The sequence below is a fragment of the Gadus chalcogrammus genome, chromosome 13 (assembly GCF_026213295.1).
Source record: "Gadus chalcogrammus isolate NIFS_2021 chromosome 13, NIFS_Gcha_1.0, whole genome shotgun sequence".
Taxonomy (NCBI): Eukaryota; Metazoa; Chordata; class Actinopteri; order Gadiformes; family Gadidae; genus Gadus; species Gadus chalcogrammus.
In genome coordinates, this window is record NC_079424.1 from 18,030,826 (window position 1) to 18,058,521 (window position 27,696).

Here is a 27,696-nt window from a genome sequence, read left to right on the forward strand (position 1 = left end):
ACTGAGATGTCATTTTTGAACTAAGTGTCTTATGTTTGAAATAGTGTGTAGTGTGGAGGAGCAAGTGTGCTGCAGAATAGCAACTAAAGTGCAAAATCAGCGCTTTTGTTTAAGGAATGGTTACACATGTTTAAGGTATAGTAACAAAAACTTAAAGTTCTGTTACTTTGGTCTGAGCATGTGTCTATATATATTGTTCAAGCAATTAAAAAAAAACTAAAGCAACCCGCATTTTGAAAACATGGTGTAGTAGTAGTAATACAAATAGTGCCAGAGATGTGGCTTTTCTGGGTTAATGTACACGGTTCTATGGTTAGCGTGTTGGAACGCTCAAGGAAACTAAATAGTAAAAGGAACCGCAACCGCCAAAATATGCAGACACACAGACAATTACTGAAAAGTATTGAGTACTGAATAAGTATGTTCACTAATTAATAGAATACAAATATTTATGAAATATAGAAGACAAGAGTAATAATTTCTGAATGTCGATCTTTTTCTAGGGAGTAGAAATTATCCCTCACTGTAATTTATGCATAAGTAAATGTGACAGAGGCACGTCCACAGAGAAGCCCTAAATGAGGTTTCCAGTTGCACCATTTGTAGGTTGAGATGTTCTTTACTCTGGCGTTGTTCACGTGGTGCTTTACCACTATTTGTGTGGAAACCACACCATAAAAAGGAACGAGGTGTACTGTACACACTTTAGGGTTGACATCTGGCAACTGGCCGAGAAGGTTCTAGAACCTTGTCGGTTAGAAGCCAAGAAGCTTCCTAACCAGGAAGTTATTGATACGAAACTACTGTAAACCCTAAAATGGCAATGGATTAAAAAATGCAAATGTTTGCAATTTAGCATTCTGGATTCTGCAGAATGTTTTATTTACTACGCAGTCCAAAATAAAACGCAGCCCAAAAATTTTTCACCCGATTAATACAAACAAAATATTTAGAAAGAAAAAGGAACAGTCAATGGAAATTGCATTATTTAGAAAATAAATATTGATCATTTGTATGGAATAACTGACAATCCAGCTATTCAAAACATAGGCTGGTTAGTTAAAATTGGGATTAATCTTCTGTCTAGACGCTCTCACCCTTGACATACTCTCAATGACTGTAGGTTTCACCTTTTGAAGAAGCAAAAGGTGACAACCTAATTGACATGAAGTGCTGCTGACTCAGACTTCCATCTGCTCTTGCACGGATATTACAGGAAACATCGCACAAAAACTGGAAATGACGACCGATTCCAAAAGTCAATGTCTCAACCGCTAAGGGTCTTTGTAGGTCTTCATCAATTTAATTTTAGTATCAAGATTGACGTTACTTGATTGGCTGAACTTTAGCATATATCAACCCCATAAAATATCATATATCAATATCAAATATCTGCTCTTCATGGATTTTTGTCATAATAACACTTCCTATATGCTCGAGATGGGTTGGTTTGGTCATCTTAATGCTCCTGAAGTTGTAGGAAAAACTGAAGGCATCGCATACAGTTTATGGAATTAGCAATTCATGGTTCTGTGACGCCTAAGTATGTAATCTTCTAATTGGGATATATATACATGCAATAAGAACCTGGTTTTAAAATGCTACCTGATCCATTCCCAACCCGTCTTCGAATGTATAGTCAATTGTGTTGAATTGCAAATAAGTAATTCCAGTACATAGCAAAAATAAAAAGCCCAGCAGAACTTGGAATACTCTAGTTAAAGTAAGAACCAAATTAAGTATTTGTATAGAGGATAAAAAAGAAAAAGAAAAAAAAGAAGGGCACAGAAACAGTCCATGAACATTCTCTTTACTGTGAGATTTGTGAGACGTGACAACAAAAAAAAGTAAACATGGACGTGATTTTTTTTGTGTTGAAAATAAGAAAAAAATAAAATCAAAGACAACATTGCAACTCATTTTCCCAATATCCCTGGTGGTGAGCTGTGGTAAGAGACTCATTGTACAAATGGAAGTCAACTGAACATTTCAGAGAGTTCACAACGTCTGAACGATAGACTGCTGGTGGTATGTCAAAAAAAATTCCGCCCAGAGGGGCAAACTTTACTTCAGGCCTGGCACAGTCCAATTAAAAAGGTACTGATCTTAAGAAGGACACACATACAGAATCCTGTTAGTTTGCAGTCTCACTAAGCACAGACTGAAACGCAACAAACACTTCAACCAGGGTCAACGACTCAGTTAGATTAAAGGACGTCAGGTTGAGACCCTACTCCCCCAGTGGACATCAGGTGGCACCCTAATCCCCCAGTGGACATCAGGTGGCAGCCTACTCCCCCAGTGGACGTCAGGTAGCACCCTAATCCCCCAGTGGACATCAGGTGGCACCCTAATCCCCCAGTGGGCGTCAGGTGGCACCCTATCCCCCAGTGGACATCAGGTGGCACCCTAATCCCCCAGTGGACGTCGGGTAGCACCCTTATCCCTAAATGGACGTCAAGTGGTACCCTAATCCCCATTTGGATGCTGCCTCTTACAAACCCACATCAACGCCCTATTGGTGCTTCAAAATATTAGCAAAAAATAAAAAGTAAAGAATAGAGGGTTCTAGAGGTGAATTGAGTTTACGACACCTGCGTAGCATCAACCTGAAGTGTCTCATCATGTGTCAATGTCTTGTGGCCCACCATTGAGAAAAAGGAGCACAGGTCTCAAGTCCATTGTTGCTAAATTACATCCACAATGAATAAGGTCCATGCTACAGTGCGTGTGGAGCTCCTTAGAGAAAGCCCCCGCAAAAAGTACAGTATTGGCCTGCCTCCGACTTCTCTATAAGCCGCAGTAGGAACTTCCTCCCACGCGTACGGCATGCGGATCACGGCCCTCCGACTGACTCACCCGAGAGGCGGATGACCACAGGCCGCAGCAGAGCGGGGCAGAGGGGAAAAGGGGCTCGCTGTCTCAACTATAAGACCCCAGTATATTCCCCGGGATGCTGTCATTGAGTTTTAGTCATAGTCAGGAGTACGACGTGGCCCGGAAAAATCGTTATGGGATATGTTCGCTTTGTCTGTATAGGCCTCTGGTCTACATTCACAAGAGGAAAAGAAGAAAAAAATATATATATATCTATCCATTTGACGTACACTTCCCTGGTGAAGAACGATAAAGATTCCATTCAAGTGAAGGTTTTAGGGACAGAGTGCTTTACATTCCTCTAGTCATTTAAAAAATAAAGTCTGCCATCATCGCAGACGTTTGCATCAGAAACATCTTTCCCTTGCTTTACTTTTTGGGATATAGCCATTTTATAACACATTCACAGGTACATTTTTTTGGATTTTTTTTCGGGTGGGGAAGGGGGGGTTTAACTAACTTCTATTTCTAAGGCTTTGCGTCTCTATTCTATGGTTCAAGCCTCTCTCAGTAAAACCTGAAACAGAAGGCAGGAGAGAAGACGGCGACACTGTCCCCCCCCCCCCGTCTCCATTGCTAGGATTCATAATCTCTGTACTGCTGTAAAAACCTTTAATCAACATAACCTCTGTGTGAAGGCAGAGTGGTTGCTTGGTTAAAATGCTTGTGTAATAAGAACAAGAACATTCCTACAAAACAGTAGAACTTTTAAACTCGTGGAGGGAAAAAAAAAAACAGAATCAAATGAATACGAATTAAAAAAAACACTTAAAATCCATGCATCGCAACTCGCGTCCTCTGATGGGATTAATTATTGCTTCCTTTCTTTGCACGAGTGAGTTCGCCCCTGCGTGCATGTGTGCGCACGTGCATGCAGGCCGTGGTTCAGTGGGCCGGTGTCTGTGTGTCCGCCATGGCGTTGTTGGCCTTCATCCTCCTCTTCTTCAGCAGCGGGTTGCTGGCGTCCTCGATGGTCTTGATCTTGATCTGCTCGTAGTCGACCCTCATGGTCGCCAAGGCACTGGTCATTTCCTCCTGGAGACCAAGCACACAAAGTGGAGGGGTGAGTGTGCGCTGACAAAATGCTGACCCACGCGTTCCGCCGTGGTTTTCATGCGTCACCCGTTTCCCATTTTGACTCACTGGATTCGGGACAACGACGACAATATGTATGATGAATTGGATTAAAATAGTCCCTGGGTTCATAACACAGCGTGACTCGGCTTCGGCCGCAGCCGCCAGTGAAACGTGAGTGAATGAGCGGCTCTCTGAGGAGCGGGGGCCTGACCTTGACATCCTCCCAGGCGTCCTTCTCCTCCTTCAGCACGCGGCTGGTGTGCAGCGGGGTCTGGGGAACCTCTATGGACTGCTGCAGGGGGAAACATAGAATACATGGCGGCTCTTGAGATGACTTTGCGAGCATCGGACCGAAACGTGACAAGCCAGGCACGGTGAGCGGAAAGGACAGGAAGTTTGAGTTGAGATGCACGAGGATGTGGTGTGTGTGGGTATGTGGGTGTGTGAATGTGTCTGTCAGCGCTCATCTCGGAGCACCCGTTTTGTGTGCGCAGGTTCTTACATTTATCCATGGGTGGTTCATAAACTCGGTAATAGTCATTCTCTGTGTGGGCTCGGTCTTCAGCAGGGTCCTGATGAGCTGCTTGGCTGGAAATGATTGACAAGGAAACAAACTGTTAGTCTGATTTGTAAAGGTGACATGTAGATCGATCAAATAAAGAGATGTTCTCTTTTGAACTCAATGGAAAGGGAGCACAAGTATCCAAATAGGAAGATGCTTATGTAGATTATATCAATAGTTTCCAATATCAGCATTCATGTGTCACTTAATAGTACACTTTGACCGATCTTACCATCCTCCGACACGTCAGACCACTCTGGGTTGGGGAACTCGTACTGGCCCATCCTGATCCTCTTCTTCATCCCGGGGGAGATGGCCAGGCCGTGGTTGGAGTAGAACGGAGGGTACCCGCACAGCCTGGAGGGCATGGATGGGGATAAGTTAGGATAAGTTCTCCAGTAGGACGACGATACCATCATGATGAGCATCCCGGGCGCCGGCGACTACAACATCCACACTTTAAACGACTTGAGAGGCTACTTACAGGATGTACATGATGACCCCCAATGACCACATGTCGCAGGACTTATCGTACTTCTCAGGGCCCAGCACCTCAGGAGCTGCAGCAAATGAGACGGACCGATAAGTGAAACGCAGACAGGGCAACGTGAAGCACAACCGACCGGTGGAGAACGTTAAATGGACTATTTATATAGCGCTTTTCTAACCAGTGGCCACTCAAAGTGCTTTGTGATTTGTGCCTCAAAGTCGTGCAGAATTTCCTAGCTTGGGGGTTCTTCCTCGAGGACTGCTAGGCTCCTCGCTGGAAGGGACAGGAAGCGAACCAGCAACCTTTGGGTTACCGGACAACCTCCTGAACCAATACCGCCCTAGGAGAGGGGATGGCGTTGGTGCCAACTTCCTGTGTTTTCTTTGTTGTATCCGCGGACATTGTGGACTACCACCGTCTGTAGCTGTGCATGTGCAGGTCCTTACCCACGTAGTAGGGCGTGTAGCAGGGCGTGGCCAGGGAGTTGTGTGTGGTGGTCTCCTTGGCGAAGCCAAAGTCTGTGAGCTTTAACAGTGCGTTGGGCTTCTTGGAGGTATAAAGTAGGTTTTCAGGCTGGAGAAACAAGGGTTTTTACAATTACTTATCACATCCGTAACAAACAGTTGAGAAATCAGGTATTGTATGAATCTACGTAAGACGCACAGCCCTCATTTTGTTACATTACATTTAAGAAAATACTATAGAGTAGCACAAACCTTAACGTCTCGGTGTGCAATATTGATTGCATGGAGGAACTGAATGGCCTCGCCAATGCTCTTCATTATATCAGATGCCTCTGAGTTGAAAGACACAAACACCCGTCAGCCAACATGTCACATTGAATGAAACATCTACGTGCAGACAATAACAGACTGGACTTCAAACCTGGGTCATTCAGTTTAAGCCTCATTGCTTCAACGTTCCTGTAGGACTTCGGTTTATTTTTCCAACACCAACAGTGATGGGACCATGCCATGGATGTTAGCATGGATGTCTTTACAATTTAAGTTCAAACAAGTCATCTCGAGAGCCGCTCATTCAAACAACTTCATGCTTGACTCTGCACTTACTGCACGGTACTCAGCAATACTGCCGCAAAGTGTGAAGTAGATTGGATGAACGGTTGACGAGAATAATAACGAAAAACAGGCATACATAAAGAGACTACTCTAATTAAATTTAGATAGACATGCTCAGCTTTTATTAGATTTGCTTTTTGAAGCAGCAGTATGAGTCGTGTGATCTTTGTACCTCTTTCTGTGAAAGCCTGATCCCCCCGGTCTTGAATTCTGCTGAACAACTCTCCTCCATCCATGCTGTGGAAAACACATGGTGAGCGTAAGTCACAAGCCGCGTTTCAAAACAAAATGACCCGCAACTTTTAGTTTCAGGAGCTACATTTCATGGGAATAAACGTTTCCACCATGCTTTAAGGACCTGTAAAGGTTGGGCAAATTAAGGTCCATTTACATGAGGCACATAACGAATAAAGGATTAAAAGGAAAAAAGACAGATTCATTCCTCAACCTCATATAGCCAGTGCATATCAAAGTATCCAATAGGATTAAATGTAACCCCCCAACATGGCCCTCCCCTCTCTGCACCAGTGCATCTTGAACTACACAATTGCTTTTTACAGCATGCACACATGCATAAGTCTGTCACCCTCAGCCATTCCCTTTTATCATCAGACAAGACGGAGCGGATACCATCAGTCTAGTTGGCTAAGTAGCCCTTTATGTTTCATTACATCCAAGTTGGATGCAATGAAAGTGAAAGTGGCCAAAAAAGTAGGTTGTCTAATAGTCGCCTGTTGCAGTAGTCTTGAAATAACAAATTTGTATTTATCGAATCGTGATAGTGAACGGAACCGATTCCCGGAAAATGATGGTTTTGCCCATCCCTAGTAGCTATAGAGCTGTTGTTTATACAGGAAGCTTTCCTCAGCAGCAGGGCAGACACAATGAACTCCAGTATTTAGGACATTTCTGCAAGAACTGTAGAAAGGGCTGTAAACGTAAAGCAACAGCAAACTCCAGCATTGAAAGGTGCGTCTCCGTTCAGCGTAGCTCTCGACGAGCTTGGATACAAATAACATTCCACATCTAGCGTTGGTTGCAAGATACTGCAACAATGCAGTGAAACGTGATGAACTTAGCCGATGCATGGTACCACTAAATATTGTCTTTTGAGGCGAGTGGTTGATCAAGAAGATATTTGCTGTTACGACAGGCAGAGGGGATCTGTTAATCTGAAGATATTTTGGCATTGTCACAGTAAGGCACAGTATTAAATAGGCACGGTAATAAATAAATGTATATTATGAAAATCATACCATTCCAATAGTGCGGAGTGGAATCAATAACAAATTACATGATGCACAGTGTACAAGTCCTATATAAAATGTCGTAGTACATTTCAAATATCCATTTCCGTTTCATTTGCATATTCTCTACGCTCCAGAAGACTGACCTATGGCCTACTAGTGTCCTTTTCTTGAAAGGCTATTCTTGAAACACAGGTGCTACCAAACCCTAAGATGAGAATGAGTTTAACGGTAAGCATTGAAGGTGAAATAAGCTGATTCTCATTTCCTGAGATGCATTGATACATGATATGGCAAACCCAGAAATGAGTCAACCAGAGCGTGCTGGTGGGAGATGGTGGATGTCACTGTGTGGTTTCAGTGAGTGGGAAGACTATCTCACAGAAACAACCACAAATGAGCACGTGCAAGATGCAGTTGTGGATTTGATGGTTGGGTTTTGTTCTTAGCAAAGCTAAGAGAAAGCAAATAGAGATCCTGTAGAGAAAAAACTACCAAGCATTTTAGAAGAAATGGGTAATTTCTTGAATTTGCAAAAGTGAAGATGAGTAACCCATATCCATGAGTCCCTTATACAAACCTGTTTCTGTAGTGTAGCTGTGCAGTTATCTGAACACTCCTGAACAATCATGGTCTGTTTTAACTTGAATTGTGACTGAATGTTTTATGTTGGGTTGCATTAATTGGATCACCTGAAAAGATTTGTTGAAAATATAACAAAGCGTCAATCTAAAACCAATTCAACTTTTCTTCACAGGCAAAGGTTATCAGGAGGGCTGATTTTGTTGGTCAACTAAAAGCAATCAATCTCGTCTTTCGGTCGACTATTATCATACATATTGTTTTCCTTTTTCAGTATTTAAGGAATGACATAAATCACAAGTGGTGTTATATATTACCCTGTGATTTAGTTATCTTCAACATTTATTCTAGTGTTATTAGGAATAAAATAAAGTACCCCAAAACTAATCAAATACACTTGTTGCAAATCTCAACAAGAAGGCTTATTCGTTTTGGAGGCGGTCTTTCTTCGAAAAGATTTCCACATTTGACATAAAAATATATTTTTATCCGCACAAAACACCCACATGGGGCGATTTTTTTGCTACTGTTGTTGTAGCGCTAGTGGGATGCTCTTCTAAACTGATATTTTAATTTGATAACCAGGGGGGACATTTTGAATGAGGTTAGATGCAGCCTATCTGGTCTAATAGCATTAGGCTATTGTTTAGAAAGGGGACGTTAAGAACTATTGACCAAATGATGGCTCTATAGAGAGGGGTGCCCGACAGCTTCACTGTGAAGCCTCTTCTTCTTGGCAGGAATACAATGTAAGCCCCACTGATCGGATTAGACTGCTGTAACTCGGATCAGATCATCCAATATCTTCCCATCTTAAAAACGACTTTCAAACTACTCCCGCTGCTTTAGAGATGCTTGATTATTGTAATGCACCACGCTCACACTATGCCGCCTGCTGAACACGTTTTAATTTGACTTTCCATTTCGGGGCGTTCTGGCATCAGTCAGGAGGGTACCACTTGACAAACGCTGGGGAACTCCACATGCCTGTGCAAGCCAGTAAACGTTTTTGGGCCAGCCAGTAAACGTTGACTATTTGCAGTTCTAAATAGTCTTGTACTTAACAGAACTTGTAATTGTCAAGGACTAGATGTCCAAGTTACGCCTCCCACTTTGACTGGTAGAGTGCGAGCTGTAGACTGAACTGCTTTTTCTCAGAAAAGCGTTACCGCTGAGATGAGTAGCAGAAGTCAGACATTAAATTGCCCCGCGCTTAATTATAGAATTAACTAATTTTAAACAACGTGTAGTTTCCCAGGGAATTATTTTAACTTCTAGAGCTATTAAATTTAATCTGGTCCACAATTCTCAACAGCGCTCTGCAGAGCACTCACTGCTTTCAGGCTGGTGCTTTGTATGATCAGCTGGTCTTTTTAGGACTTCAGCTGAATGCCTTGTTTTAATTGGACAGGCCTATAGAACCATTGCTGTAGAAATGAGCTTGTAATCCTGCTGAATGATTCAAGTCTGTAAGGCTGCGCAGAAACAGATGTATCAGGGAAATGTCATTGATCAAAGTCAGCTTCACAGTAAAATCAAAGTGATAAGCCTGATTATATTTACTTAACCTCAACTTTCTTTACTGTAGTACTTAGCAAGACGGTTTACCGACAGGGATGTTAGTCGTAAGGACTTAACTGCCTGACGCGATCAATACAATGATCCTTAATTTAGAATAAGCACCAGACTTTTAGCCATATTTCAATCATACAGTAAATAGGCTAATGTTGGAAAATTAACCTGCTACTGTACTCATCCTCAAATTTGCCTTCACTTGTCGACCAGTGAAAACAAGAAATACATTCCATCTCTTTTCTAATTTTTTTTGTGTTATGGGAATAATGATCCAGTTCAGAACAACCAAAAGAGTGAAGTTGCTCAGTAAAGGGTACCCACCACTCCATGACAATGAGCAGACACTTTCTGCCCTGGTAGAGGTTCTCGTAGACATCAATGATGCGTACAATGTTGGAACAAGGGGATGCCCTCCAGTGAAGCTCCACCTCCCTGCGGGCTTTGGCACAATCTTGTAGCATCTGTACAGAGGCAAGAGGGACAGAGAGGGAGAATAAGCCATAGCCAAAATGAGATCTGCATTCACCTAGAGAAAGAAGGTTATTGAAATCGCTCCAACATTAGGAAACCAAAATTGGCAAGTGTCATTTTTGACTGGAGTCATGTTTCATTAAGAAATGTAGCCATCATCTTTGCTTCAACTTAGAATGACAGTTAACGTTCCTTCACTTCACCATTTCATTTACTATAAGCAGTCAAGACGACAGACAGGACTGTGGTTTAGAGCCGTAACCAAATATAAAAAAATAATTTAGAGTTCAAATTTCATCATCCTTCATATTGTATGCAAATCTGTGTATTTGCATTTAACATATTTTTGCCATGTAATTCGTTTCCTCCATCCACATGTTTAGAAATGCAGGCGTTCATCTCATGCGCATGTGCAGAATGAGTCAAAGTTACATTTCCACAGTTAAACGTGGAACGTAGTCCCTTTACTTGGGAATAGAAGCCAAGAAGGAGAATTTTTGGCAGAGTGACAATGCATGGCGAGACGAAGAAAAGAAGAGAGAAGTTTGCGAGCTCTGTAAGTTACAGGGGGGTGTAGTGCAATTCCATTGGCAACATCAGGAACCACACGCCGGAGAGGGAGGGGCAAACAAGCTTAACCCACACCAAACAATCGAGCATGACAGCTTTCTTGGTCCCTTCTGCCTCCCACCATGCAAGAGGCTATAGCAAAGAGGCTGGTGGAATTCAAATCCAAAGATACGTGTCCGTTGAATACAGGGGACGTAGTTAAGAGTATTTTCAGGCAGAAAGACATACACCGAACCTTGAGGGATCAAAAGCTTTCATACAACAATATACCACTTGAACAATAAACATAAAAAAATAATTAATGAAAAGATGTACACGTCATCATGATACAACTTTACGGTTATTTTGCCATTTGTTGCCATGGACTGAGCAATTGGCATGATAGTGTTTTTTCCAGCTACTTCCTCGGGAATTGACTGGGCCTTTTCCATTGTATAAAACTGTTGTAGAATCACATCCTTGGATAATGGTAGAGCACTCACCACATTGTGTGAGCGTGAACTGAGACCCATTAATCTAATGTATTTGACTTCCCTCTAGTGGCCGTTAGCATAAACAGCACACAATAATTTGAGCTATTGGATAGGCCTACATATTACACCTTTTGTTTTACATACCATTCAAATACATATCACTAATATGCAAAATCATATTCAAATTTATTTGAATGACATGACAGTCTAAGTGTTGATTAGCGAGTAAATATGTTACTCATATGCTTGAGACGGTTATGATTTGTTTGAAAGTGGACATACACTTTGGTTAAGGGCGAAGAGTCACTGGTTAAGCAGGCACCTCAATAGAAACGCAGGAAAATTCTGCATCAAACTAGAGTCATCACCTCGGCTCAGCAGAAAATTGAATTAGTGGACCTCTTTATAGGCGGTTCTGTCTATGCTCCACCGTCATAAATAACATGGCAACTAGCCTGACGCTTGCTACAGAAAACCCACTGAATCAGTGGTTACACAGGCACTCGGTCAAATAAAGGCCATGCCCCACTGTTCAAGCATATCTAAAATAGTAGGGGTCGGGTTGGGATACAGTTCACCTTCAATTTAGATGGTGCCGATACAGTGTTTGTGTAGGGCATCTATTTATAATTAATATTTAGTCATTTATCAGATGCTTTCATCCAAAGTGAGCTAGTGATTTTTTTTGTTGCTACATTAATGGTGAAGGCATCTTGCTCATGGACACTTCCAGGATAACGGCGGCATTGAGATTTGTAGTCTGTGTATTTTCAAACACCACCAACCACTACCCTACTTTGTTCATATAGTGTTGAAAGGGTTAAAAAATATATATCTGGCCATTGATGTCGATATCCAGAAGAGGTAATCAAGAATTTGTTAACTGAGTGATGCATCAGTTCAATTTGTAGATTGTTATTCACATAACATTTCAACAGGAAAGGGATTAACATGATAAATGCATACCCTACCAACAGCTGTAAAGCTGTATCACAAAAGGGTCAAAGCTCCTGAAAAAAGCCAACATAAATATTGACAAGATGAGAAATAATTCAGCCCAATAGTCTTCCCAAGGACTTTGAGAAGCCTTCCCAAGTCTTCTGACTCGCAAATTCTCTATTGTATCCCAACATTCCTCTCCTGCCCACAACAAACAGGAGTGGGCATGTTTCCAGAGAGCGAGAAACCCTGTCTGCTCTTGGGGCTGCAGCACCACGCCCTGCCCTGAATGGTGGCCCCTTTGGCCTGGGTGGGACTGCCATGGGCCAGACCCTTTTCAGACAGAGTCCTGCTCCACCCAAGTTTTCAAAAGCTCCAAGTGCCACATCTCTGAAATAGACATTCGTAGCTCGAGTTCGCTTGCGTTGTTGAAATGAACAGCAAAACCATCGATACTGAATTATAAACATGCCTAACCAGGTCAATGCATGACGACCTAACGAATGGATGGATGGATTTTCTGTTACCGGAGGACCGGGTTGGGGGTCCCACAAACCGATGCACTCGCATCATAAACATTCAAAATAATGCTACACATTTATCACAAAAAATATAATTGTGGATACTTTGCCTGATATTGCAATGAACAGCTTCAAATTGTAATCGATGGCACCGCCGCCTAGGCCTGTCGCGATATGCAATAAATCAATTAATTGCGCGATAAATTAAAATGAGCGATAATTTTTTGCCGGCCGCAATAATTGCAATAATAACTATATTTTTTAAATCATTGCTTTATTGGCCTAATCTGAGAAGAAATCTATGCCATAAACAGAAATATTATAGGCCTTTTATTACACGGGTCTTCTCAATGCCGTGGAACGCTCCGTTCACTTGAATAGATAGTCCGGTAACTTGTCAACCCCAGCGTCTTCGTTTGCTAAGCAACGTCAACGTCTGTGAAGGATTTCTCTGCTAATCAACACTACGAATGCTGCTAATGAATAAATTGTAAAAAGACAGACCATGTGAAGTTATTTTTTCGTCATGGCAAGTAGCCTTGTAATAAGCGGGATGATGTAGTATAGAACGTCGCCGGTCATTAAAATAAGCCCCTTCAGGGTGAAGCAAGACACCTCTGCTGCGCGTCGGTCACCTGTTCGCCCTGTCGGGGCTTATTTTCCCGATAGTGACCGGCGTTCTATGCATTATATATATTTATATATATTATATATATTTAGCACGGTAGACCTCAGTAACAAATGTCGGGTTGAAATCGGGCTCCGGCTCATAATTACAGGGCACAAGGAGTAAACTAGGGCTGGGATAAACGATTATTTTTTAAACGATTCATCTAGCGATTATTTTTTCGATGCATCGATTAATCTAACGATTCATTTTTTCAGTCCGATTCGATTTCGATTCGATTCGATTATCGATTATCTCCCCATTAATTGACTAATAGCAATTTATACATGTTGATTGACATAAAATATGAATTCCTTAACATTTCAATACATGTTTATTGCCTTTAAATTCCAAAATAAAAGTTCAAAGTAATGCAATTCTACGGTGCTCGGTCATCTGCAGCTGCTACCAGGTGGCGCCTCTTCAGGTGCTGGTGAATTGCCGTGGTGCTAGAATGGAAAGTCATCTCCATTTTTCTCCAAGACGACATATCACGGAATCGTTTCCTTTTACATTAAATAATTCCCATACTTAGAGGAACGAGTGCGTGGCGCCTTGCACTTATGAAAGTCTGGGGAGCCACTCGCGTTGCTACTACGCTCCAGCGCCGCCCATCTTTTTTTTTTTTTTTTTTTTTTCTTTTTTTATCGACACGCATTTTTCGCGTCGACGTAATTTATGCGTCGACGTAATCGATTACGTCGACGCGTCGTCCCAGCCCTAGAGTAAACCCCCTCGTCAAGTGTCAGCAGCCGCGTTGACATGGACACATCTGTTCCGCATAGATTTCTATGCGGAACAGAAAATTATCATGTACGCCTCATTCGGAATACAATTATCTGTTCGGCATAGATTCTATGCCGAATAGAAGAGGTGGTGTAGTCCGTTTTAATCGCCATGTATGTTATTCCGAATAGATTGGGGTTTAACTTAGAGCAGCCGCAGTAGTTCGCAATTGGTCCACTGAGCTCCGTCGGTACTTTTAAGCACACCGAATTTCACCGCTGTCAAGGAAAGTGGATTTATTGTGACTGTCACAGTCCCCCTTCATTCCTCCTTTGAATGTCTAGCTGTAAAACTCTCAGGCCCCAAACCCACTATCATTGTCACCATTTACAGACCGCCAAAACCCTCCGCCGTTTTCCTCAATGAATTCTCATCACTACTTACATCTGTATGTGCAATGTCCCCCACTGTTATCCTCCTTGGTGATTTCAACATCCACATTGACAACCCATCCTGTACTTTTGCTAATGACTTCACATCACTTCTGGACTGTCTTGGCATCACACAACATGTCAACCTCCCAACCCATAACAAAGGTCACATTCTGGATTTAATCTGCTGCACTGACATCACTCCCACTAACCTTGATGTCATTGATTTCCCCATCTCCGACCACAAAGCTGTACTTTTTGACATTCATACCCAACTACACAATACCAAGGAACAACGGACCATCTCCTTCAGAAACATCAAACTTATCAACACCACAGACCTCTCCACCATGATCAGCTCCTACCCCAACCCTCCCCCAGCTTCCTCCCTGACTGACCTGGTGACTCACTACAATAACTGCCTCTCCTCCTCCCTCACCACCCTGGCCCCCCTGAAAACCCGTTCAGTCTCATTCACCCACACTGCTCCCTGGTTCACTCCTCATCTGCGCCAGCTCAAAGCCACTGGTCGTCGACTGGAGCGACTCTACAAAAAGACTCAACTCACTGTACACCGCCAAATGTATTCGGACCACCTCCATCACTACAAGAATGCCCTCACTACTGCCAAAACCTCATACTACTCCAACCTCATCAACACTGGTACAGTCAACAGCAGAGTCCTCTTCTCAACAGTCAGCCACTTACTTCAGCCTCCTAAATCTCTCCCTCCAGACATTTCCACCACCCAATGCACTGCGTTCCTTGACTTCTTCAGCTCTAAAATCAACACCATTCACCAACAACTGGCCTCATCTCGCACCCCCTCTGATGACCCACCCTGGATGATCACCTCTGGCCAACCTCTCATCAGCTCCCTCTCTGACTTCACCCTAGTAACAGAACAGACCGTTTCAGAACTCATCCGCAAAGCCAAAACCACCACCTGTCAGCTCGATCCTCTTCCCACCTCCCTTGTCAAAGCATGTCTTCCGTCCATCTCCCCCATGATCACCAACATAATTAACTCCTCCCTCACTACTGGTACTGTACCCCCCACTCTCAAGCTGGCTGCCATCACTCCCATCCTGAAAAAACCTGGTGCTGACCCAACTGACCTTAACCATTACCGGCCCATCTCCAATCTCCCTTTCATCTCCAAAACACTTGAAAGGGTGGTTGCCGCACAACTACAGTCCCACCTCGACACTAACAATCTCCACGAACCGTTCCAATCTGGCTTCCGTCCAAAACACAGCACTGAAACAGCCCTAGTCAAAATCACCAACGACCTCCTCCTTGCAGCCGACTCTGGATTACTCACCATTCTCATCCTCCTCGATCTCAGCGCAGCATTCGACACCATCTCCCACCCTCTGCTCCTGGACCGCCTAGCTGGTATTGGGATCACTGGTGCTGCACTCTCCTGGTTTACATCCTACCTCACCGGCCGTCAACAATTTGTTCAACTAAGCAACCACAAGTCTGGGTGTTCAGGTGTCTCACTGGGTGTCCCCCAGGGGTCAGTCTTGGGTCCACTCCTCTTCACCACTTACCTCCTCCCGCTGGGCACACTCCTCCGTCACCATGGGGTCCATTTTCACTGCTACGCTGACGACACACAGGTCTACATCTCCACCAAACCCACCGCTGCCATCCCCCCCACTTCCCTCATCACGTGCCTGGAAGAGATCCGGAGCTGGTTGAGCAGGAACTTCCTGAAACTCAATGGAAACAAGACCGAGGCCCTGCTCATCGGATCCAAATCCACCCTCACTAAATCACAACACACCCCAGCTCCACTCATAATTATCGATGGATTCCCAGTACCCTTCTCCTCCAAAGTCAAGAGCCTCGGCGTCATCCTGGACAACACCCTCTCATTCGCACCCCATATTCACAACATCACCCGGACTGCATTCTTCCACCTCCGCAACATCGCCAGACTCCGCCCATCACTGACCCAATCCAGCACTGAAATCCTAGTTCACTCATTTGTCACATCACGCATAGACTACTGCAACGCCCTCCTCACCGGACTCCCCACCAAACTCATCAACAGACTGCAGATCATTCAGAACTCAGCCGCCCGGATCATCACCCGCACCAAATCATCTGACCACATCACCCCTGTCCTCATTCAACTTCACTGGCTCCCAGTACACTACCGCATCCAATACAAAACCCTACTCCTCACCTTCAAAGCTCTCCACAACCTAGCCCCCAGTTATCTCTGCGACCTCCTCCAAGAATACACTCCCTCCCGCTCCCTCCGCTCAACCTCTGCTGGACTACTATGTATCCCCACATCACGACTCACTTCAATGGGTGCCCGGTCATTCAGCTGTTCAGCACCCAGGCTCTGGAACTCCCTCCCCCCACACATAAAACAGTCAGACACCATTACAACCTTCAAGTCACAACTCAAAACTCACCTGTTCAAACTCGCACACAACGTCTAACTGATCACTGTTTTGATTGTTTTTTTTGTTTTGTTTTGTCTTGTTTTTGTTTTATTTATTTCTTATTGCTTATGTTTACTTATTTATTTATTTTTTCCACAATGTCTTGTTTTTTTTAAAAAATGTATGATGAATATATGCTCTGTAAGGTGACCTTGGGTGTTTTGAAAGGAGCCTCTAAATTAAATGTATTATTATTATTATTATTATTGCCTGATTCACGTCTTTGTTATCACTCCGTAAAAGTAGTCCGGTAAGCGTGTCCGGTTGCTAAGCGACAGGACATTGTTTTGTTTATTAATGACGTGTTCGCGTATCGTAGTGTCCGCGCCATGGGTCCGCGCGCGTCCGAGGTAACTGTAAATGAGTAGGCTACTAGTAGTACTTTTGCAGGCTGAACGTTAAAATACTTAACTTAGAGAGATGGCAGCTGCAGTAGTTCGCAAATGGACCTTCGAGGATTCCTGGTCACTAAATACTCTCTCCCACCACCAGTCTTGGCTGCAGACTCGCATCCAAATTCCTCTTGTTTGCGGCGGAGCTTAAGGTAAATATAAAGATCTGACGAGAAATTGACGTTGCTGCACTGTCCTCCTCCTTCTTAATTGAAGGAGCAGGCAGAGAAGAGCTCTCTCCTGCTGTGCTTTCATTAAAATCAAATTTAAAATCCCCGATAGTGATAAGACATACATTATGTCACCGCCGGTCCAGAGATGTGTCAGGTGTGCGCGAGAGACAGAACGGACACTTTTGTTACTGCCATGTATACAGTAGTAGCCTACATTCGGAACACATTTTAGGAACAGATCTATGCCGCATAGAAATCTATGCGGATCAGATGCGGATCAGATGTGCCATGTAAACGCGGCTACTAACTTGTTGCATTGTCTGTGTGGGAGGCGGAGTCCTGGCGCAATCGTGTTTACATCCTTTTTATTTAGTGTTTCAATTTTATTTATTGTTTTTGGTGGTGTTTGGTTTTTATTCAAGAGCATTTTTTGTTAATAATAGATTGTTTTTGGTTGTTTTGTTAATTTATTCTGGATATTTTAAATGTCTTCCAGACGCCCAGTTCCAGTGTTCTTTAAAAATAAAGGTTTATTGATCTTCGAAAGGGTGTACTTTATCATTAAATTAGTTGAAAAACGGCAATATTATCGCTTATCGCAATAATTCCTGGGGCAATTAATCGCCCAGAAAAATGTGTTATCGTGACAGGCCTACCGCCGCCTACTGTATATTAAAAAAACACAATATTTAAGCAATTCTTGAGCTGTTAATTTCTCATTTTATTTTCATGCAACAGGCATATAAATGATAATGATGATTTTATGAAACAAAAATATATAAATTGCGACATTTCATTTGTTTAGGGCGTAATATGCAACATTTCCAAAATATAATACCCACAAATAACTAGACCTTCGTTATATGAGAGAGGGTTGGGCTTCTCAGTTTAACGCTATGTTCTACGTGGATGAGTGGGGCTCCGTCTGAGCAGCAGTTTATTCTGATGTGTCAGAATAAACTGAATAATATGGGTCAATGTTAATTGACCCATATCGGGATAGAAGATGTTGTCCATGTCGAGTGAATACAGCTTGAACACTGCATACATTGAAGTATGGATGAAGCTTACATCCTGCCATCAAGTGATCAAACATGGTATGGACAAACAGGGTAGTGGAGTTTTAAATAAACAATTAAATGATGTTGCTTTACAAAGACAAAACAAATTCATTTTGAGATTTGTATGCATGCTTGGATGTATATGCTATAGTGAGTATATGATATTGGGTGCAGCCCTTTACTTCTTGGAGATAGTACTCGGTAGATATGATCAGTGAAGGCTTCCTACGGCTGACCTCTGTTCACTTCATCTTTACCCAACACCCCTGCTATGACTCATTACTTCTCAATTCTCTGTGTGCGGTGGGTGTGTTCTTAAGCTCGGAGGGGATTTGCCAGTATCTTGTTAACGCCTCGTCAGTGACTCGTGGCCTGTTCAGACTTAAAGGCATCAGCCACAACATTAGTGACATGATGGGATAGACACGGGCCACTGGGGAAAGATGTATGGCCTGCCGGACTACCATGGTGCTGTCGACAGAGGATCTTAAATCAAATGAGGGGGGGGTAAATTAGATCAAATTCAGAATTAGATTGTGAAAAGGGGGATGTACAGGAGTATGATAGAGGGCAAGGGTGGGGGAATTAACTGGTAGAGACAGCTTATCTCTGTAACCAGGAGGGCTGGTACACAATAGTAGTGTATTGATCTGTTGATTTATCTCTGAGCTGAACCCACAAAGGAGTCAAAGCATCTGTTGAGTCAAAACAAACAGGAGCACCATCTCCTTCCTGCAGACATCATAGGGAGAAACCAGAGCCACACAGGCAGAGCCCCATCTGAACTACATTGCTCATTAATATCTAATGCAGCCATAGTTGGCTTTTCTATAGAGTTATTGACCTGGTATGACAATTCATTGTTTCATAACTGTGTCAATAGAGAATAACCTTAATTAACCATATTTCAGGAATAAAAAGAGTTATAGTGCGAGGCATGTTATTTGACACTAAATCTTTGTATTGTAATCTTTGTATTGAAAGAGGTTTACCTAAAGTAACCTGCTTATTGTGATATAGAATAAATGTTGACTTGCTGACCCCATTTAATTAATGACACGTAATTTACCATGTCTGGAGGATACACCGGAAGATTCACTTCCAGAAACCAAGACTGGTTTCAGGTCTTGGTTCCTGCATCAATGTGTGAGCTGTCCAATAGCTGCCTGATGCAACTCCCTATGGGGCCAGCGTCAGGTTGTGAGAGAAAACAGGTGATGTCAACCTTGATGCAATGCAGGGACCACTGACTCACTGCACCAAATCTCATATTCAAGTCCCACATAATGTTTTTTATCTAAAGATCAGAGCGTAATAACATGTCGAGGTGTGTTGAACAAAAAGGAAGCGTGCTCCAAAAATAAAATGAGCAGCTCCCTATATAGAACGCCTCCATTCACAAACAAAGCTTGCAGTAGTATCCTTAACATAGACCCGAACACATGGCGCACCCCATATCCCCTTAAACGCTCTGCTGGTGCGATCGCATAGCACCCCATCTGCTGCAGCCCCTTTGAGGCTAAACAGTAAGCCCCGCTGAGTAGGGGGCAGAAAGGGGGGCAGATGGAACTACAATATAGCCCTCCTCCGGACAATACAAAAGCCACTGAGCCTAGGGTAGGTCCGAGGGAAGGAAGGGGGTTGGTCCACTACACCTGCCTGAGGCTTCCTCGGCCACACAGGGAGTGGAGGTGGGAGATGGGTAGGAGTCGGGGGCAGTGGATAGGAAGAAGAGGAAGCCCAGTGGGGTGGCCGGTTAAAGTACGTCACCTTAGAAAAAGCCTCTTATCTGCCAGAGTTAAACACCAACCACACAGCTTGTGACCCTCAGCGTTCACTGGCGACTGATAAAGCAGCAAACATGTTTGTGTGTTGATAAGATTATTACAGACATCTGCCAGGGATTCTCCCTGATTATCTAGATCTGTGTATTTTTGCATTTGTTGTTTTGCCACATGCAGAAAAAGATCATGACATAACTAATTGTGTTGTGATGATTCTAAAGAGGGATTTTAATTACATTTTAGCAGTCGCCAAGTCAAAAATCCTTGTGCCCTGGTGTGTGTGACTTGTTCGATAGGACAGACGACTTTAGGGAGCACTTATTATAACAAATGAACACAGGCCATGTTCAAGTCCGTCTGCAGGAGAATAATCTGTTTTTGTAGCCGATTAAATTGCTTTTATTTTATTTGCTGCATTATTTGATATTTCTGAAACAATGTCACCTCAAAATAAGAGAAAGTGACTTTCATTTGAATTCAGATGATAGGATTATTATTGACAGAAAACTATATATACTATATCAGGATCATTATTGAGATATGAAATGACTCAACTCGTGATTTAAGATTGTCCATATAGCACAGCCCTAACCTGGAGTCACGTGGTCAATGTCCTGTTCTTACTAATTGGCAAATAAGATAATGAGATCAAAGATCAGTCCATGCGAGTAGGTTGGCTGCACACTGGGCCTAAGTCATGACATCCAATAAGCCTTTACAGGCTGGGATGGATACAAAATGGTCTAAAATAAAAATTACCATGCAGGGAAAGAAGAAACGTGTTTTTCATTTTTCAAAGGGGCAACTATCAAAGCCCCCAAATAATTATTTGTCTTGCATTGCTGCTTGAGGCAATAGCCTAAGCAGTACATTTTAAATATGGAGTAGAATAAGATATACCATATCAGTGATCCCATACATAGACCAATGTGTGGCGCAGCGCCACAGAATGACACCGAGTGACACAAATTGATCCTGCTTTTATTTTTACGCGATTTTGAAAAATAAATTTATCTCCGCATAGCACTCTTTCTCCCCGTCACTTGTTCAGTGTGTGAAGGGGAATGACAGGGAGAAAGAGTGCCCTAAAATTACTTGATTGTCTGATGCCTCATCATTGCATCCCAGCCAAAGAGTATTGGTATTAATACCTCATTCATGGGTATAAAATTCCCTACAAAGGAAATAGGATATTGCCTCACAGATCAACCAATAGTCTTGTGGTAAGCAGTAAGTGAAAGTAGCCGTGTTGAAGAAAAGGAAAAACCCGAAGCAGCGGGATATTTGTGATTAATGTGAAATGCGGTTATAGTTTATATACATTACGGTGTTAGACCCCCAGGCTGTTCTTCGGGGGGACACCTTCACACAATATTCTACAAATTCTACAAAGAGATAAATCAGTTACATGCTTTAATTGTAAATAACATTATTGAAATCACCATCGAGCAGCATTGACTACAGATAATACAAAACACTTCCAGGTAATGTTAAACTACGAGCTAGTTAAATTGATAATTTTTAGTTACGTATACATAGTACTTTTTTTGATAGATCCGTATATCTCAATATTTTGGGGAGGGGTTTTAACGATTTAATTTCTCACTTCACACATGAAATCCACCCGTTTGTTTTAACCACTGCTTATGACCACTATTTCAACGTTATGAATAGGTCTTCAACTGCCAAAATGGGTTGGATTAGAAAGATAGGGAACAGAGAAAACGGAACAGGAAACGAGACAACGGGATCCAAAAGCGATGAGTTGGAAATATCAGTCGTTTGTTAGTATACTAGTTTCTGTTGTAGACCAAGAACCCACCCTTCCCCATTTCATCTCATACCTTCCTACTCATGTTGTGAACCCCCATCTGCATCAGATAATAACTTGCTTCCTCTAAATAAATGCGAAGACAGACAGTGAAGCTTACTTATAAATCCAATCTTCCATTTTAAAATTAGCTGGGGGAGGGCTTCTGTTTTCAGGCGTCTTTACCTCTGTTTGCGTGCGTTTGTGCGACTGTGAGTAGGCCGGCATTTTGTGTGGGCAGTCCAGTGGAGGTTATGATATGGAAACTCTGCTGATCCGAGGTACAGTAATTCAGGTTAAAAAAAAGACATTCTGTATGAGAAGAAGCACCAAAGTGTTGAAACATTTTTGCGATTTCTTTTGATAAGACCTACCACCAACTGTGGCTTCTAGCGGTTGTCGTACACCAAGCGGTAACGTTGAGCCGATGTCCATCAGAACTAGGGGTGTAACGGTACATGTATTTGTATTGAACCGTTTCGGTACGGGGTGCTCCGTTCGGTACGGAGGCGTACCTAACGAGTTTCCATACGGACATATTAAGTAGAGGACCGCATGTGTGGAACATGCTGCAGCCGGACATGCACAGTTGCGCACACCGTAGCTGTGGTCGAAATCGTTCCCTATTCACTCACTCATTATTCCCTATATAGTGTTCATGATATAGTGCACTATTTAGGGAACGAACAAACGAGAATTCGGACACAACGATGAACTTTTCTAAACGTCATTTGCGTCAGTAAATTCGCCGGGTATTTGTGTGACGCAGACAGATGCGCCCACATCATGTAAACAAACCGGTCACTCACGAGGAAAGCTGGAGGTTGTATTGAAGTTGAATGTTTCATTTCCTTGTTCAAGTTTTTTAAATTAATTTTGAATGTTAAATATTCTATGTTAAATCCCAAGTAAATTGTTGAAATTTCTAAACGAAAGCCGTAAACTCTTCTTCTCCTCCGGAAAAACACCACCGCATTCATTGTGGTATACGGGAGTAACATGAAGGGTACATCGTATGTACACTCAAATCTTGGGTATTTTAAGTGCACTATATAGTGCATGAGTAAAATTTAATCTGAGCAACAACTTGAAACTGTTTAATGCTGCAATTGTTCAATTTTGCCCATGGAGAAAATATATTTTTTAAAGAAAGTCTGAGCCAATGTTATTTATTTTTATTTCTACATTTCAGAATCTTGTATTGATATTTTTTCGAGCAGAATTCTAGCTTTGTATTGTCTAATGTTCCTATTGTTAAAAGCACAAAAGTGTGTTATGAACAACTAGCACATTTATTTCTTGCATTTTGTTTTCCTACTGTACCGAAAATGAACCGAACCGTGACCTCAAAACCGAACCGAGATTTTTGTGTACCGTTACACCCCTAATCAGAACCATTATAAACCATTGCCACTTCAAGGAGGAAATACTGGAAACAAGCAGACTAGAGACCAAAAAAATCTACCCAACATTAAAAGCTTTGTGTTGCATTCCATAGAAAAAGTTAGACACAAAATCTAGTTATCTAAGCTTCATATATTAGTTAGGTTTCCAAACGAATAGCTGAATATTCCAAATTCCAAATTGAAGAATGATAATTCGGTCATCAAATATTTTGCTCTTCTGATGATGGCTACCATCATCTCAACTCAAACGTTGACGTGAAGCTTTTTTTTTCCATTTTCAGAATTCTGACGGTCCGAATTTTTTTGAAACCAAGCTTGAGGCATGATGAACACAAATTAACAAATCCGAGATGGGGTTGCAGCTTGTTATAACAAAAATGTTTCAAAGAATTTTCATGAGCCAAAATAAAACAGACATGGGCAGATGAACCACAAAATACCGAACTTTGCAGTAAAAACTATAGGCATATTTGCCACTATCAATTAACAGTTTACAACATAGGTTCCATAACAGCACTAGAAGTGTTCAATACAGAACAGTTCTATAACTATTAGAAATGAAACCCCAAATAAGTGAAACAAGTTCCCAGAACAAATTTAAGATTTAATCTGTACTTTGTACAACTCCTTCGCTTTTCTTGTAGTACGCTCTCATTCAAAGTTAAAAAGGTAAACCTGTGCACGTTATATATACACAAGTAAACCAGGAACCATTGAGAGGAAGCTTATTTGTGTTAGGTACTTTCAGAGGGCTATTCAGAGACCCTGAAAAGGCCGGTCTGTTAGTGAGATAGACGGTAGTCAAACCGACTTGATTTCTCAACCATATTATTCGCCTATTACTACAACTATAAATCAATGTCATGTACATCTAAAATAATAGTGTTCACATAGACACAGACTATCTAATTGTGCCTTCTACATGCTGATCCAATTCCGGATCATACAAAATGCAAACACTAATCAAATCAATTTGAGATCTGGGGAATCACAAGAGCCCATTCATGGCAATATAACAAAAAACAAGCGGAATGGTATATTTGTTGTACTCAAGGATGAGCGAGAGTCATTATAACAGAACAGAGGAACACCTCCTTCCTCTTCCTTATCTCTCTCTCTCTCTCTCTCTCTCTCTCAACCATGACTGAACTATAAGCCAAGTTCTTCTTTCTCTGTTATCCCTCAAATAAACTTGATGTGCTGGACCCAGAGGTCTGGCCAGACTCTCTGGTGTACAGACAACATTTCAACAAGCTTGGTTTCCCTGGGAAAGTACGGCTTAACAAGACAAAATTAAGCAATGAATCTCAGTTTCTTTGGGGGTTGTCTAAACTTGAACCTTGTAGCCATGCTTAAATCCTGTTTCTGGAAGGTTCACGCCAGGGCTGCTATTAGAGAATAATCGTTTTCGTACAAAGAGTTGTTTGTATTTTCCTGATGACTACACAAGAGGTGTTATTCTAGGCAAAGAGGATTACAAAGAACAATCATTTAATCAGATTGTGTTCCGAAACCCATATTTCAGGTGGCAAAGCCGACGCATTCACCCAGAAAGTACACCAAGCGGTAACACCCAATCTTCGGCAGATGATTGTCCCAGTCAGGTGGCGTGCCAAAGAAAGGATATTGAGAACTTTGTTTGGCAATTCATGGAGCCCCATTATAAATCTAGCTAGCTACCTGGTAGGGCCACCCAGGTTAACACGTTGCAGTGTTGTCATGGGGATGGACTTAATTGTACAAGGACAGGGATAAAACTCATGATAAATATATACTTTTATCTTCACAAAAACATTAACAATAAAGCCTGAACATTTTTGAGCGCCATCCTGAGGAAGTCTAAACTGATCTGCTGACCTTGATGTTGGGAAGACAGTAACTAGGGAAAAGAACAGCATAGAACCACAAGCTCAATGTAATTATTAAATTGAGAATGAAACAGCAGTCTAGTTCACTGATTCCCAGTATGATTCTGCAACATATACCATTTAATTTATTATTAGATATTGATATACAGAAAAATACCAATTCCTAGATTAAAGGACAACTCAACAAATGATGGATGAACTACTTTCAAGCTGGGTGTGGGCGATAGCAGTGACTGACACCTGGATAACAAAGGCAGCATACAGCTGTCCTTTTGTCTTCATTTCCCACACTTCCCCCAAAATACACAGGGCTGCACCATCTATATTACTTGCCATAATTACCATGTTAAACATCAAATACAGCCTACATTCATTTATTGAGAACTTATCAGTTCAGAAGACAAATCTGTGTCCTTAAAATGAGGTCACAACGGATCCAGCCGATTTATAGCCTCCTCACATCTACAGTAGACTAATGAATGCAATAGACTGGATGGTGATGACGTAAGGGAAAGTAATAGCCAGGATATAAGTTCATGAAACAGCAAGCGTAGGTATCAATGTATGAGGTTATAGTCTGCCCTTCAACGCAAGTGTGCGGGAAGATCGATTATCGACAAGCAAACTGCAAACTTGCCACAAAGGCAGTCGGGCAGAGTATAGAAGGGAATAATGACTGTCTGGTCCAAAATAAAAGATAATGGAAGGATGGTTAGGGTCGTTCTACATTCAATGTTGCTTGGAGGATTTATTCATTATGTGCGCTTGTTCGCTAGTGTGGATTTATGTAAATGTGTGACGATGGCTAGAGACAGGTGAGGGGGAGTTTAAAGGAAGAAACTTATGTGTGAAGTTGCAATGATATATGTATCCATCACCAATGATTATGAATAATGGACACAGGGAAGATTTAGTTGATTTCTATCTAAAACAAGTAGCAGAATTCCAAGAAACCATGTTATGATAGTTAAGCATCAATCCTATGATCCGTTGAGAACTATAAAAATTAACAAAACATGTAGGCCTTCCCAACGAAAAAAAGTAATCCAAAAACGGAGCATTGTATACGGGTACACACAGACAAAAATAAACCCTTGACAATGAGAAAAGAGAGTTTGTGTGTACCACTACACATAATGTTTGGATTTAGATTGTTTAAACCTCACTGGAGTATGACTGAAACCAGACACAATCTACTGTATCTTTGCTAGTAAATTCAATGTCATGCCGGTACATATGCGTCTATGGTTTAATTTAGTTTCGTGTGTCATCAAAAATAATGTAAATGTGTCGTACAACTACCTAGAATATATCTTAACAGGCCGCAGTATCTTCAACACGGCTACTGTCATTTACTGCTTACCACAAGACCAGTGGTTGATCTGTGAGGCAATATCCTATTTTCCTGGAAGAACAACTGATTTAAGTTCCAAGGAGTTATGTAAGACATACCTGCCCAACAACGATCAAAGGATACGTAGGTTACATAGGTGTTTTTGTTCTCTAGCAGAATTGTTCGAGCAAAATACATATTCATCGTATTATTAACAATGTATCCAAGAGCTTTCAGTATTCAACTAAGTAGACATGGACTGTATCCTTCCAGTAAGTACCAGTCAGTCCCATTAGTACCTTGGTTTGTTATTTAAATGTTAACTGGAACAAGACACCAATATTAAAAACAAATGATTGACCTTAAGTCAATCAAAATTTGATAGACAGGGTAGTGAGGGGGATTTACCTTGAGCGCATACTTGTCCCCACTCTTCTTCTGAAATATCTCCAACACCTTGCCATTGATTCCCAAGCCAAGCACCTGGCTGGTCACCTTGTAGTCGTCTGTAATGGCGTTCTTCTTAATCTGTAAACTGGGTTTCACGTGGAACTGTAAGAGCTGACCCGCGGGGTTTGGTTGGCCCTGTGGGTTGGGGAACAGTGGCTGGTTCTGTGCATTGGACAGCATGTTGTGACAGATACTAAGAGCCACCTTCAGTTATTTATTGTGTGCACCGTCCCTTCTTCCTGGGTTCGCCGGCCTGTGCAAAGTTGGGCTCGTACGTACACAAGAGAAAAAATATGATCTAGTATAAAAGACGACACGGCCCAACTTTGTTGAGTGAACAGGTATTAGTGCTAACAAACGAGCTAGGCGTTAGCATGCTAGCTTGAATCCTATTCTTGACCCGTGATCTTTGATAGCAAGTCAGCTATCAGTTAGCTTATCCATCTCGAAGATCCGCCAGCCAGTTTCCGGAAAAGTATTTGATCTAAAATATATAAAAATCCGTGTCTTTGATTTAAAATGTTTATAATCGTTGACGCTAGAGTTAAAACAGACACACAAAGTGAAGGACAGACAACAAAAACTCTGACGCCAGGCACACGCGAAACACTTTACTTTCCGAGCGACAGCAGCCAACCCAGCCAGAGCAGGTTTTACTGTTGACGTC

The 27,696-nt window shown here is 42.1% G+C and overlaps 1 protein-coding gene across 1 annotated transcript; it reads right to left on the reverse strand.

The window, feature by feature from the left end:
- mapkapk2a (MAPK activated protein kinase 2a) lies at positions 1-27,696 on the reverse strand. The gene is made up of 10 exons (XM_056605336.1): positions 26,988-27,696; positions 9,811-9,950; positions 6,258-6,322; positions 5,723-5,802; positions 5,453-5,579; positions 5,001-5,076; positions 4,749-4,873; positions 4,457-4,542; positions 4,166-4,246; positions 1-3,912 (listed from the first exon to the last, which is right to left on the reverse strand). The coding sequence occupies exons 1-10, from the start codon at positions 27,207-27,209 to the stop codon at positions 3,763-3,765; spliced, it is 1,152 nt and encodes a 383-aa protein (XP_056461311.1). The 5' UTR covers positions 27,210-27,696; the 3' UTR covers positions 1-3,762.

What these genes read in the sequence shown, in the direction of transcription:
- mapkapk2a (XM_056605336.1), bottom strand. Translation starts at nt 27,209, where the DNA reads ATGCTGTCCAATGCACAGAACCAGCCACTGTTCCCCAACCCACAGGGC. An exon ending in GTCTGACGTGTCGGAGGATG is followed by an intron (nt 4,543 to 4,748) that starts GTAAGATCGGTC and finishes AATCATTTCCAG; the next exon opens with CCAAGCAGCTCATCAGGACC. An exon ending in TGAACCACCCATGGATAAAT is followed by an intron (nt 4,247 to 4,456) that starts GTAAGAACCTGC and finishes TTCCCCCTGCAG; the next exon opens with CAGTCCATAGAGGTTCCCCA.